The sequence below is a fragment of the Prionailurus bengalensis genome, chromosome A2 (assembly GCF_016509475.1).
Source record: "Prionailurus bengalensis isolate Pbe53 chromosome A2, Fcat_Pben_1.1_paternal_pri, whole genome shotgun sequence".
NCBI lineage: Eukaryota > Metazoa > Chordata > Mammalia > Carnivora > Felidae > Prionailurus > Prionailurus bengalensis.
The window spans coordinates 50502250-50517957 of NC_057348.1; the positions used below are offsets into that span (position 1 = coordinate 50502250).

General features: G+C 35.5%; 1 protein-coding gene across 2 annotated transcripts in view; it reads right to left on the minus strand.

Annotated features, from left to right (window-relative positions):
* The window catches only part of RAD18 (RAD18 E3 ubiquitin protein ligase), a 115547-nt gene that overhangs the window by 63082 nt on the left and 36757 nt on the right, over positions 1-15708 (minus strand). For both annotated transcript variants that reach the window (XM_043587998.1, XM_043587999.1), the window contains exons 7-8: positions 13647-13831; positions 165-241 (exon numbers count right to left, since the gene is read on the minus strand). In XM_043587998.1, the coding sequence (XP_043443933.1) occupies positions 165-241; positions 13647-13831 (262 nt within the window). The remainder of the gene's footprint in view (positions 1-164; positions 242-13646; positions 13832-15708) is intronic.

The following is a 15708-nucleotide window of genomic DNA, read 5'->3' on the forward strand; positions in this document are numbered from 1 at the left end:
CTGTGATAGAATTTTGTGCTCAAAATCAGCTACAAGAAAATCATAATACACTAAATAGAAATGTGTTCCAGGACATTTCCTACTGAACAGATTTAATTTTACTGGGCATTCAATTTTTCTGCCCATCATTTCTACCCAGACAGTGAAATAGACCATCAACATACGCTTTCGTTGAGTTTACTAGCTTCAAGACGCATCCTAGTCTTCTCCATGTTTTCAATTTCTTGAACTATTTCAGCAGCTGTTAAAATAAGGACACACAGGCAGTGTTAATTACATGGTTTTGATCATTGTACAACCCTAAAGCTAGATGATGGGAATGTGTGAACTACCTGTTCACACTACCTGTTGTTAATTTTCCTCTAAGTCCAAAGTTATTGCAAAATAAAAGATTAAAAGGAGTAAAACACTGAACTCTTGCACATGCAGAACAATTTAAGACATAACTGTAAGAGTACAGTAAAGTCATTTTGCTCTTTCCTTTAAAAATATAGGCATAAATAGCAGTCCCAATGGAATATGAAAATTAATTTGTTAGTGGAATCCAATTCTTAGCAGATATCTATTCAAACTCCAATGTACTAAATATAAATTTACATTTTTAGACTCAGAGCATTAAGAGCCATGGAGCAATATGAAAAGGTCTAACATACATGGAACAGAAATCCCAAAAGAAGAAGAAAGGGAAGAGAAAAATATTTGAAGATCTAATGGTCAGAATTTGCCAAATATAATAAAAGACTTCAAACCACAAAGGCAAGAAACTCAAAGAATATTAAGCAGAATGCAAAAACAAAACAAAACAAAAATACAACAACATATATAACACAGACACACAGAGAAAATCTGCGTGAGCCAGAGAAAAAGAGTATATTACATAAAGAAAAATCAAGCATTATATCATGGCTTCTCATTAGAAACTATTCAAGCCAGGGGCGACTGAGTGGCTCAGTGAGTTAAGCATCCGACTTTGGCTCAGGTCATGATCTCGCGGTTCATGAGTTCGAGCCCTGAGTCAGGCTCTGTGCTGACAGCTCAGAGCCTGGAGACTGCTTCGGATTCTGTATCTCCTTCTCTCTCTGCCCCTTCCATGCTCATGCTGTGTCTCTCTCTCTCAATAATAAATAAATGTCAAAAAAAAATTTTTAAAAAAGAAAGAAAGAAACTATTCAAGCCAGAAGACAATGGAGTGATGAATTAAAAGTATGGGGGAAAAAAACATGCCAATCCGGAATTCTATACCAATGGAAGTATTTTTCAAAAGTGAAGGAGGAATAAAGATTTTCTGAGACTAACAAAAACTGAGAAAATATGTTATTAGCAGACTTGTACTATAAAAAGTGTTAAAGGAAGTTCTTCAAGCAGAAGAAATATGAAACCAGAAACTTATCTCTTCCTAGAAGAGAAAATGAAGAGTGATAGAAATGGTAAAAATGAAGGTAAATACAAATATTTTTCTTATTTTTAACTATTCTAAAAGATAACTGACCATTCAAAACAACAACATATTGTGTTAATACCATAGATAAAAGTACAAAACTCATGACAACAACAACACAAAGAATTAGGGATTTAAGGTATACTGTTGTAAGGTTCTTACACTGTAAGTGAAGCAGTACATCATTTGAAAGTAGACTGTAACTAACAGGTGCTTATTACAAATCCTACGTCAACCACTAAAACTTTTGTAAAAAAAAGGTAAAATAAGCCCAAAGTAGAAATAAAATGTATTAATAAAAAATACTCAACCCAAAAGAGAGCAAATAAATGGAATAAAAAGCAGAAGGAACAAGCAGAAAATAACGCCAACTGTATCAATAAGTACATTAAGTGTAAGTGATTTAAAAGCATCAATAAGAGATACAGAATGTAGACTCGATTAAAACAAGCAAGACCAAACTATATGCTTGCAGCAAAGAACCCATTTTATTTATTGTGTGAGAGAGAGAACACAGGCATGCATGCAAGCGGATAAGGGGCAGAAAAAGAGGGACAGAGAGAACCCTGCACTGCCAGCGAGGAGCCCGGTGCTGGAGCTCGAACCCACAGACCATGAAATTATGACCTGAGATGAAATCAACAGTCAGACATTTAACCAGCTGAGCCACCCAGATGCCAGAGAATGCATTTTAAATAAAAGACATAGATAAGTCCAAGATAAAGGAATGGAAAGAAATGTATCATGTAAATACTAAAGGGAAGAAACTTGCAATAGCTATATTAAAAAGGCACAACAGACTTCACAATAGTGAATGTTATCAGGGATAAAGAGGGAAACTGTATAATGATAAAAGACTCAATTCAGTAAGAAAACCTAACAATCTTAAATGTGTCTGCACCTAGAACAGAAATTAAAAATACATGAATGAGAACTTGCAGTTCCAAAGAAGATGGACTAGACTCATTTCTCTTCTGATTTCTCATACTCTCCCTCAGCAATTATCACTAAAACCCTTGAATGTAAGGTAACAAGCATAAGAGAACTCTGAAGGGTAGAAGGAGAAAGATGGACTGGCTAAGGGCTTCAGAAGTTAAGGGACAACACGATGGTGAGTTCTTTGGGCTTCCTTTTTATCTTCTGTAAATCCCAGATTGGACTCTGGTGAAGCCTGCAACCCAGAACACACACACACACACACACACACACACACACACACACACACCCCAAGAAACCATTTTTCTAGCAAAGGACTATGAAAGGAGGAGACCAAAAAACTTTATGACAATATCTGACCTACTCCAGCTAAACACTGCTGATGCTTCCTGCCCACTACAGTACAATCAGAGAGTAAGTGTGGAGTATGGATTCCACCCCCCTTCTCCCCCAGCAGTAACAGGAGCACTGGGAAAGGCTTTCCTCTCCCAGCAACACAGGGCCAGTGCGGACCGAATGAGAAACCTAGACCTCAGCCAGCAGTAGCAGATAGGACCCTCACCCTCTAACTAGTGATTGGAGCAAGGATCTCAAAGAGACAAAACCTGGAGAACAGTATCCTTTAAACCTGCACAGGAAATCCTAAACACATTCTTGGCCAACTCCCATGTGAAATATTCTAAAAATTAATTTTAGAGGCCAAAAGGTTTGGGAAGTGGAGCACAGTATGAAACACCAGATTCTCAGAGGGCCCTTTAGGTAGTAATTAAAGGAAGCAGACCAGGACAACGCTGCAAGGGCTCTGAAAACTACACTGTCATTAGAACCACGGTCCACAGAAGTAGGTCCGGATCTGCATGTTAAACGTAAACAGGGTGAGTGCCTGTTAAAGGAGAATATTTTTAAAAGAACTAGAATCTCCTATTATAGTCAAAATGTCTAGGACACAATAAAAACACTTGTCAACTAAGAAGCAGGAAAATCATAACTTCAATGAGAAAAGACACTCAACAGATACTAACACTGAGATGACTCCAATCGTGAAACTATCTGGTAAGAATTTTAAAGGTACCATCATACAAATGCTTCAACAAGAAATCAGGAGCTCTCTTGAAACAAAAGAAAACAAACCTGCTACTGTATGTAATATTTTTATGACAGCCAGTGGTCCATTATAAAAATTTATCTTCTTAGTTTAAATGTTACATTTAAGTTATTAATTTCTTATACTTGCAAGGGACAACTAAAAAACAACAATTAGAAACAAAGGAAAACAAATGAACCCTACCGTTTTTCAGTAAAACACCAAGCCACACACTGAAGAAAGATAAAAAGGAAATTATGAACACAATATCGGACTACATACCCTCAGTCTGGGAAATGGAGGCAGGGAAAGCAACTGTGGGGAGAGAGAACTAAAAAATATTCTGAATTCTTTCTTATAGGTAGGTCTGTTTTGCAGTGGTGTACAGATGAAGCAATTCTGAAACTATTTTAGATGTACTACAGAATTGGGACAAATTACTAAATGTGCTGATGCTATTGAAGGGAGGATTCTTCTTGTGGAAAAAAATGGGAAGTATAAATATGGACAGAGAAAGGTATAGAACTCTGTGGGGTTGGACTGCAATCAGTATGCTCTCATGATTTCTAATGTATGTAAGTATAAATGGATTTACATTTATATATACACATACAGTATACAGGCACATAAGCATGTCATGTATATGTACATACCCATGTATGCACATCTATATGCATGCATATATTCCTGAGCTCAATCTGCTACAAGAACCTAGAAGCAAAGGCACCAGTAGCAATGTGGAAGGAGTGACGTTAGAAAATCATCATTTTGCAACTATCACAGAAAAGATTAGTTCATATAAAAATTACCTAAGAATAGTAATGTAGGGGTGAAATTTTAATGAGGTATAGGATATTTACATGGTGTTAAAGTGTCTCTACAGATATCCAATTAGTAGCAAGGGGAAAACTATATAATCTCCCAGTATCGAGGGAGAAACTGAGAAGATGATTAAACCAGCCATCACAAGTGAGAGGCACAAAGATGTCAAACACCCTGGATGTGATATCCTGACAAGGGACAAAAAACATCACATATATAGTACTCTGGCCAGGAATGCACAGCCTTGATGTAATTATAAGGATACATCACACAAAGCCAAAGTGAGAAATACTCTGTTTGGGGGGGAAAAACAACAACAACAAAGCCTGTATTCTTTGCCAATGTCATAAAAGACAAAGACAGACTGAGGAATTGTTCTAGATAGAAAGAGACGGAAAAGATGGCACAACTAAATGCAGTATGTGATCCAAAACCGCACCATGTACTAGAAGAAAAAAAAAAAAGAAATCTATTAGCAATCATTACTGGGTCCACTGCTGAAAATAGAACAGAGATGATAGAATGGATAAAAGTATTGTTAACAAAGTTAAATTTACTGAAATTAATAGCTGTAATTTCATAATAAAAGAGAATATCCATTTTCTTAGGAAATACATAGTTAAGTACTTAGTGGTAAAGAATCAAGATTATACAACTTATTCTTAGATGGTTTAAGGAAAAAATAGAAGTATATAAGTATGTTACACACATGTATTTTTATACAGAGAGAGAGAGTAATAGCAATTCATAAAGGAAATAAGGCAAAATGATGATAGATGATTCCATATAAAGGGTACAGATTTTTTTTATGATAATTATTTCCAAATAAAGTAGTTTTAACTACTTTACAAACACAAAATTAAAGCTTTTTCGAGGAACCTAAGTGGCCCAGTCAGTTAAGTGTCCACCCCTTGCTTTTGGCTCAGGTCAGGATCTCATGGTTCATGAGATCGAGTCCCAAGTTTGACTCCACACTGACAGCACAGAGCCTGCTTGGAATTTTCTCTCTCCCTCTCTGCCCCTCCCCCACCTACACTTTTTGTCTCTCTCAAAATAAAAAAATAAATTAAAAAAAAAAGGCTTTTTCAGACAAAAGCTGAAAAGAATTTGTAACTAGCACATCTGCACTCTTTACAAGACATATTAGGGGCGCCTGGGTGGCGCAGTCGGTTAAGCGTCCGACTTCAGCCAGGTCACGATCTCACGGTCTGTGAGTTCGAGCCCCGCGTCGGGCTCTGGGCTGATGGCTCAGAGCCTGGAGCCTGTTTCCGATTCTGTGTCTCCCTCTCTCTCTGACCCTCCCCCGTTCATGCTCTGTCTCTCTCTGTCCCCCCAAAAATAAATAAACGTTGAAAAAAAAAATTAAAAAAAAAAAAATTTAAAAAAAAAAAAAAAAAAAAAAAAGACATATTAAATAGTTTTTCAGGCCAAAAGAAAATGACATCAGATGGAAACCTTGATCTAAGCAAGGAGATGAAAAATACTGGAAATAGTAATGTGTAGGGGCACATATAGACTTTCTTTTTCATTTTTATTTTCTTTAAAAGAAAATTGACAATTTAAAAAAAGAGTAAAAAGGAATTATCGAGGTTGTAACACATATAGAAGAAAAATCTATGACAATAATGAAACGAAAGATGGAAGTCATAAGATACTTCTATGTTCTACATGAAGTAGTTAGTACATTATTGGAAGGGAGACAGTGATAAGCTTAAGATACATATGGTAAGCACTAGAATAATCACTAAAAGAAAGTAAACAGATATACCTAATAACCAAATGAGGAAACAGAAAACTAAAAAATACTCAATCCAAAAAAAGGAAGACAAAACAAAGAATGAATAGGACAAGTAGAAAAGAAAAGCAAGATGACAGCCTTGAACTCAACCTAATAGGTTAAATGAAATGAAAATGGTTTAAGCCCTATAACTTAATGGTCTATCTTGTCAAATTACATTTTAAAAGCAAATCCAGGGGCACCTGGGTGGCTCAGTCAGTCAAGCATCCGACTCTTGATTTCGGCTCAGGTCATGAGATCTCACCATTCATGAGATCAAGCCCCATGTGAGGCTCTGCGCTGACAGTGTGGAACCTTCCTGGGATTCTCTCTCTCCCTTTCCTTCTCATGCTCTTGCTCATTCTTTCTCTGTCTCTCAAAATAAATAAATAAACTTGAAGAAAAAAGGAAATCAAAACCATATACCTCTTTCAAAGAAGTTTAAATATAATAACACAATGGGTTTAAAGAGAAGAAGAGTGAAGTAAGATAGAGTGGCTATATTCATTCATATCAGATAAAGTAGATTTTGAGACGAAGAATATTACCAGAGACAAAGACAAACATTTCATAATAATAAGTAGTAGTAGGTCAACTTATCTAGAAGACATAACAATACTAAATGCACATACACTTAATTATTGAGGTTCAAAATATAAGGAAAACTGAAATTATTGAAAGGAAAAATGGAAAATCTATAAATATAGTTGGAGATTTCAATAATCCTTTCAGGAATTGATAGCACCAGCGAATATAGGATCAGCAAGGATGCAGAAGAACTGAATGTTACTATCAAGCAAGTTTACAGAACCTTTAAGGAAAAGAAAAAAAAAAGCAAAATATTCAAGTGTTTATGGAACATTTACCAGGAAATCCTAATGCTGAGTTATAAAACAAGTCTCAGTAAATGTAAAAGGTCTGAAATGATACAGAACTGGTTAAACAGAATCAAAGTAAAATGAATAATAAAAGATTTCTGGGAAATGCCCATATATTTGGAAATTGGAAATACTTCTATATAACCCACTATTCAAAGAAGAAATGGCAACAAAGATTAGAAAATATTTTAGGAGGACCTGGGTGGCTCAGTGAGTTAAGCGTCCAACTTGGGCTCAGATCACGATCTCGCAGTTTGTGAGTTTGAGCCCCACACCAGGCTCTGTGCTGACAACTCAGAGCCTGGAGCCTGCTTCAGATTCTGTGTCTCCCCCTCTCTCTGCCCCTCCCCTGCTCATGCTCTGTCTCTCTCTGTCTCTCAATAATAAATAAACGCTAAAAAACTTTTTAAAAAAAGAAAGAAAATATTTTAACTGAATGCAAATGAAAATAGAATGTATCAACATTTGTGGGTGTAAGTAAAATAGTACTTATAGGAAAATTTTGAAAGAAGAACAATCTGAAATAATTATCTAAGCTTCCACCATAATAAGCTACAGAGATAAGACCAAATTAAACCTAAAGTAATTAGAAAGAAGAAAATAATGATAGGAGGAAAATTCAATAGAATGGAAAATATGCAATAAGTTGAGGAAAAAAAATGAAACTGAAAGCCAGTTCTTTGGAAAAATCAATAAAATTGATATCTTATAGGTAAACCCAATCAAGGGAAAAAAGAGAGAAGACACATTTCTAGTATCAAAAACAAAAGACAGTACATTACCACAGATCCCACAGACATTAAAAGACAATGAAAAAAATATTCTTAAAAAAAATGCTGACAGCAAATTGTAAATTCAAGAACTTAGATGAAATGGACACAGTCCTTGCTAAAGATAAAAGGTTGCTTTAATATTCAAAAATCAACATAATACAAATCAAAACCACAATGACACACCGCTTCACATGGCTAGGGTGGCCAAAACAGGAAAGACAGAATAACAAATGGTGGCAAGAATGTGGAGAAACTGGAACCCTTATGCTAGTGAAATGTAAAATGTTGTAGGCACACTGAAAAACAATCCAGCAGTTCTTCAAAATGTTAAAATGTAGTTACCATTTAACCCAGCAATTCCACTCCTAAGTACATATCTATGGAAAATGAAAACGTAAGTCTACACAGACACTTGTGTATGGATATTCATAGTTCATAGCAGCGTTATTCATAATGGCTAAAAAGTGGAAAAATCCCAGATGTCAGTCAATGAATAGGCAAAAATAAGTAATAGATCCACACAATGAAATATTATTAGGCAATAAAAAGGAATGCAGTACTAACCATGAATAATGGACAACCTTGAAAAGAAGTCAGTCACTGAAGGCCATGTATTTGCATTAATTCATTTAAATGAAATGGACTTCCAGTTCTGCACAGAAGGAGGTTGGAAGTTGCCATTCCGTCTTAATAACAAGTTAAAAGCTCAACAGACTGAAAAATCAGCGACTCTTCTTAGATCCACACTGAAGAGGACACAGGGCAAACTAATGCCCCCAAGACTGTTGAGACCCCCAAAAATACGGAGTAATGGCTTACCTTAGGAGAAACTTACAAGCAGAAACTGCAGTGAGAAACATAACAAAAGATAAGAAAACCTAAATCGTAATTAATTAATTGCTGGAGGTCCTGTGCAGATGATTCTGAGAGTTAAAAACTCCAGGGAGACCCAGTCATGGCTGGAGGGTGGTAGGGGAGACAATATTGTGAGATTCATCTTCAGGAGTTCAACAAAATCCTTATAGTGAATTATCAAAGAAAAATCTCTGGTTTTGGGCAGGGGGAAGGGAAAAGAAAACATCTTCAAATATACCAGTGTATTCTTCTCTTAACAAGACCTGTCCTCTCAGGGAACTAGTTAAACGAGCCTAACCAACTGGGGTATTACTAGAGCCTAATTGACCTGGGAAAGGGAAATACAGAAGTCCCCCCCTTAATTGCAGTTCTGCTCTCCACTGTTTTGGTAACTCGCAATCAACCATGGTTCAGACACAGATGACCTTCTTCTGATATATGGTCAGAAAGAAAGTCAAGAGTAGACTAACACTATATCACAAGGACCACGTGATTCAACTCTCTTAATATGCAGACAATTTATCACCTCACATTACCATAAGAAGTATGAATACACTACAATAAGATATTTTGAGAGAGAGAGAGACCATATTCACATAAGTTTTATTATAATATATTGTTAAAATTGTTCTATTTTATTAGTTATTGTTAATGTCTCACTGTGCCTAATTTATAAATTAAATTTTATCATAGGTATGCACGCACAGGAGAAACAATATATATAGGATTTGGTACTATCCATGGTTCCAGGCATCCACTAGGGGTCTTGGAAGTATCCCCCCACAGATAAGGAGGGACTACTACACCCAACTCCAGCCTGCTCTAGCCATCTTTCCACCTAAGGGAGGAGAAAAAAACTAAGAAATACTTGGTAAGTTTACAATCCAGGGACACAGGCCCACTAAAGAATTGAGGCCTAATGCTAAGAAGCTTCCCCTCTCTGGCACACCTCACCACCACATTATTAAGGGCCTACTTAAAACAAGTTCCTTTTAACTAGTATATTATGTCCAACTAACAAGAAAAACATTACGAAAACATACCAAAAGGCAAAAAACACAAACACTGAAAAAAAAAATGAACAGAATATCCAAACACTGGGAGATAAGTAAGTAAAATATCTAGAATAGACAGGTCTACGGAGAAAGTAGATTAGTAGTTGTCTAGGGCTATGAGGATTGGGAAAAAGTGCTGAGTGACTGCTAATGGATATGCAGTTTCTTTTGGGGGTGATAAAAATGTTCTAAAATCTATTGCAGTGGTGGCTGCATAACCGTGAATATACTAAGAAATACTGAATTACAACTTTGAATGGGTAGTACGGTATGTGAATTATATTTCAACAAAGCTATTAAAAAATCAATGTAATAAGCCATATTACAGAATATTACTGAATAAGGGGGAAAAATGGCAAACTCAATAAATGTAGAACAAGGATTGGACACAATCCAACACTCCTTCACGATTCCCAACAAACTAGGAATCAAAGAAACACCCTCAACCTCACAAAAGGCATCTCTGAAAATCTGCAACTGTCAGACTTAACGGTTAAAGACTAAATATGTTATCTATAAGACTGGTAGTAAGGAAAGGATATTTGTTCATACTTTCATACAACGCTGCACTGGAGTGTCTAACCAGTGCAATAAAGCAAGAAGAGGAAATCAAAAACACACAGATTGAAAAGAAAAAAGAAATAAAACTTATTTTTATTGACATGATTGTGTAAATAAAAATCCTACAAACAACTAGAAATAATTTAGTTTTAAAAGTTAACACTATAGATATGTATATATACATATACAAAATATACAAAGCTAAATATACAAAAATCAGTATATCAAAATGATTCTTTAAAATAGTAATGAGAAACCGACATAAAAAACACCACTTACAATAGCACCAAAAACAACGACAACAACTTAGTGGTAAGCTTAACAAAATACTAGAAAACATGTATATAAAAAGCTGGAAAACAATGCTGACAGAAATTAATGGAGACCTAAACAAACAGAGACAGAACTTAACTGGTATTAAAAGACTCAGTAAAGTTATCAATTCTCCTAAATTGATCAATGAATTTAATGTAATCCCAATTAAAATCCCAGAAGGCTCTTTTTGTAGACATTAACAAACTGAGTCTAACATTTACATGGGAATGCAAAGGACCTAGAATAGTCAAAGTAATTTTGAAAAAGAACAAATTTGAAGGACTTTCTCCACCTGACTTCAATACTTGCTACCAAGTTACAGTAATCAAGGGGGTATGGTGCTGGCAAAAAAAAAAAAAAAAAAAAAAATCCGGCATAAAGACCAATAGAACAGAAAAGATTCTAGGTATATTCACACACATATATGGTCCATGGATTTTTGACAAAGGGGGAAATGTAGATGGGGAAAGGATAGCCTTTTTAACAAATGGGACTGTTAAAACTAGATACATAGCCATATTTTTTTAAGTGAGCTGTAACCTTTACCTCACATCAACAGAAAAAGTAACTGGAAATGCATCATAGACTAAAGCTAAAATTATAAAACTTCTAGAAGAAAACATAGGAGAAATTCTTTGTGATCCTAGGATAGGCAAATATTTCTTCATAGAATACCACAAGCATAAACCATAAAAGAAAAAAAAAGTGGTAACTGGACTTTATCAAAATGAAAAACTTCTGCTCTTCAAAAGACATTAAGAAAATGATAAGGCAAGTCAAAGCCTAGGATACAATATTCAAATACATGTATTTCACAAATGACTGGTATTCAGAATATAACAACTCTATTTTTTTTAAGTTTGTTTATTTTGATAGAGAGCGCACACACATGCAGGGAAGGGCAGAGAAAGAATCCCAAGCAGGCTCCATGCTGTCAGTGCAGAGCCTGATGCGAGGCTCGATCTCACAAACTGTGAGATGATGACCTGAGCTGAAATCAAGAGTTGGAGGCTTAACCGACTGAGCCACCCAAGCACCCCGAGAATATATAAAACAACTCTTATAAGCAATAAAAAAATGTTAATGGACAAAATATTTCAACAGACCCTTTACCAACACACACACACACACACACACACACACACACACACACACACACACGTAGCAAATAAATATATGAAAAGATGCTGAACATCATTAGCCTCAGGAAAATACAAATTAAAACCATCAAGAGATAGGGGAAGGGATGGTGGTGCTGCATTGATTGGCTATCTGTATGGAAAAACAAGAGAATCTTGCCCCTACCTCACAACATACGCTAAAATCGATTCCAGATAAATTGCAGATCAAAATGTAAAAGCAAAACCAATAAAACTTTTAGAACAAAACAAGATCCTCATGACCTTGCAATAGGCAAGGACATAAAGCACTAACTAAAGGAAAAATGCAAAAGATTAGTACAATTAAGAACTTCTACTTCTTGAATGAAGTCATTAAGAGAACGAAAAGGCAAACTGAAGAGTTTAAATATACATATATATCCAGCAATATCTATATACAGAAAACTTCACATACTCCCACAAATAAATAAGGGGGAAGAAGAGGATACACAGCATAAAAAAATTGGTCATAATGCTTAGATGGGTGTTTCACCAAAGAAGATATCCAGATGATCAACAAACATATAAAAATGTGCCCAACACTGTAAATCATTGGGGAAATGCAGATTAAAACCATAATGAGATACTACCAATGACCCACTAAAATGGCCAAAAAAGAAAACTGACAATACTGATGTTGTCAAGGATGTGAAAAAACTGGAACTCTCACACCCTCCTAATGAAAGTGTGCACTGGTAGGAACAAAAACAAGAAGAATAAGAAAAAAAAGAAATTAAATAAGGGAAAAAAAAAAAATGTACCCTGGCACTGAGTTTTTGGCTACATTATCCATGAAAGCTAAGCAACTGCACAAATATATCATTAATTTCACTCCTAGATATATATATATCCAACAAGTATGTGTGCCTATGTGCACTAAGACACGTAAAAGAGACAGCAACATTATTCTTAAGAGCCAAAGAGTAGACAAATCCAAATGTCCATCAACCACTGAATGGATAAACAGTGTGATATACAATGGAATACTCTATAGCAACAAAAATGAAAAGATCACAACTGTACACAAAAACATAGATGAATCTTCTAAATATAATTCTGCACAAATAAAGCCACACTGCAAAGAATACATAAGCTATTTATTATTCCATTTACATAAAGACAAAATATAGGAAAAACAAGCAAAACGAATAATCTCTGGTGTTAGAAGTCAAGGTGCTGGTCATTTGTGCAAATGAAGGCAGGAGTGATTGGAGGTGGGAGCACAGGGGCTTTGGGGATGCTGGTTCTTATCTGAAAAGTAGTTACAAAGGTATTTTCCCTTTGTGAAATTTACTCTATGATAATTCACTAAACAATACCATTTGTATACTTTTCTGTTTGCATACTGTACTTCAGTTTTTAAAAAATTAGGCAATTCTATATATGCTAATAATTCAAAGAACTCCAAAACATGTGTGTGATTAAATGAAAAGGACAAACCATTAAATAGTGTGTATATAGTACTAACATTTTTACAAAACAATAGTCAACGACATGTTTGTGTATAATTTATAATCATAATGGTAACATTTGTTGAATGCTAACTACTTGCTATGATACAATGCCATGCACTTTTCATTTATTTCCTTTAAAAACACTATATAGCACACAGTATCATAATCCTTATTTTATGGATGAGAAAACTGAGATAGTAAGTAGCTTGCCCATAGTCCCCCAGTCGTAAAGCTACAAAACTGGGATTATAACCCAGCTCTCTAGATCAAGTCTTCATCCTGCACTATCTCTGGAAAGATATACATAAGAAACGGGCAGCAGGGGTTGCCTCTGAGATGGGAATAGGGACTAAGAGGCTGAGAGAAAGGCTGGCTTATCAGAGCGTATTCTAGATACCTTTTGAAGGAATACATTTGCATGTCTCATCTACTATCAAAATTATACTTATTAATGTTTCTTTTCTACGGTTTATAATCCCTGAGCTACACAAACTGCTTTATCCAGAGAAAAGAAGAACTCATTGCTTTACTAGCTTACCTGATTTAGGGTGCAAAGCATCACACTGGGCATTGTACATGTGTACAAATTCTTGGTGCCTTTTAATGAGCTGTTGTTTACTTCCTTGAATAGATAATCCATGCTGTTTTAGCTTTTTCTTTAAGTCGCGATCTGAGAGCAAGTTATACACAGTTTTGGGCAGAGGCTTCCTTTTGTGAACAGAACTGAAAAGAGGGAAAAAATGAAATCACTAAGAGTTACTCTGAATTATCAAAATCTCTTCACATAAAACAGTAATTTGCCTTGACAGAGTACCAGTGTGACTGAGAGAGCAGTGGAACCATTAAGATAAAAGTGAGAAAGAGAAGAAGGATCCAATTTGCAAATAAAGGTGATAGTGTTGGATATGATGTATCTGAGGTGCTGACAGCACATTCAGATACCAGGGTCCACATGGCAGCCAAACTTAGAGGAACGTAGGTCTCATAAGGAGGTCAGGCCTAAGGATGCAGACCTGGGACGCCCATGGAAGGCCTATGCACTAATTGCTGTAAGAACTTCACTTAGAATCACACTTACATAGACTTACTCAATTCTCCAATGCTTTAAAACATGCTTGCCCTAAAATGCATCCATGGTTTCCAGGCAAAAACTATAAAAAACAGTTGCCTCAGATGATCAGAGTATAAACACTATTGAGATTTAAACGACAGATTTAAGAATATAACTTCTTGAGAAAAAATTCTAATCCACAATCAAAACTACCCCACCCCCTTAGCTTTACCCAATTCATTACTGCCAATGAAAAAAGAAGTCAGAAAGCCGACAGTTAGATAGTATTCTTATGACAGCATCTTCAAAGAACACGATTGAAAACAACAGCAAAAAATACTGAGGGTTCTGTTATCTTTAACTTCAATTAATTACAGTAACAAATATATAAGGCATTACAAGTGTATTAGCAAAACCACCACCTGGCTCTTCATTCTACTTATATAATTAATACAGTGACAAGCACTAAGCTGCAATGTAATATAACAAAGCCCTATCAAATGACTTTCTTCTGCTCCATCCAAAAAAGGAGTTAATAAACATTATTTCTTAAGATGGAATAGAAATCAAGCTAAGGGTATCAATGACTTGAGACAATTTTATAAAAGGGACCCTTAGTGAGTTTTAATCTATTTAATACAATTATAATCTGACTCTGAGTACACTGCTTGGCTCAACACCATGGCAATTAGGTACTTAATAAATATGCATTCAAAGTAGTCATTACAATTCCCATAATTTCCAAATGAAAATGCCAAAGTCTCCGGTAGAAACTAATAAGCCCTTGAAAGTAAAAGGTTTATCCAAAAAACAAGATTTCACAAAGGACTTACATATAACTAGTTTGCCTTCAAGGCCATGCTACCCAAACTGTAGCGAATCTTGGAACTACCAGGAGAGCTTATTAAATTGCAGATTCTTGGTCACATCTCCATACCACCCACTTCTGAAGTGGAGACCTAAAGTCTATTTTAATAAGCTTCCACAGGGTAAATCTGATGCAAATGGCCTAAAGACTATACTGAGAGAAATGGCACAGTTGAATAAATGGAGAGTGAAAACAATCAAACATTTTTCTATAAACCTACAGCACCACTCCCTAGCTAAATTGTTTCTTTTATGCTCTATCAATAAAGTCTAAAAGCCAGAGATCACTATTTAACTGCAGAAAGACTTGCAGACTCTCAACAGATTACAGTTTTCTGAAAATTACCCAGGGGGCTCTACAGGATAAGATCACGGCTAAATAAAAATCACAGCAGTTAGCGAGACCTAAAACATTTTGTAGGAGTTTGTACATGCACATTATGAGGGACAGTTCATTAAGTCTGCATCTAAAACATTTTGGCTTAGCAAGACTAGGTTATTAAACTTATGCCTGTGAAATTCGAATGGAAAACTGTGCTGTTCATAGGCATTTACAATGAAATGCAACAGCAGGAATCAACAACTTCTATCAAGAAATTTTTAAATATGAAGACTGACAGATGATGCCCAAAACATGAAGATAACACTGACCCTTCTTTCATCATTTAGTGAAAGTAATGCA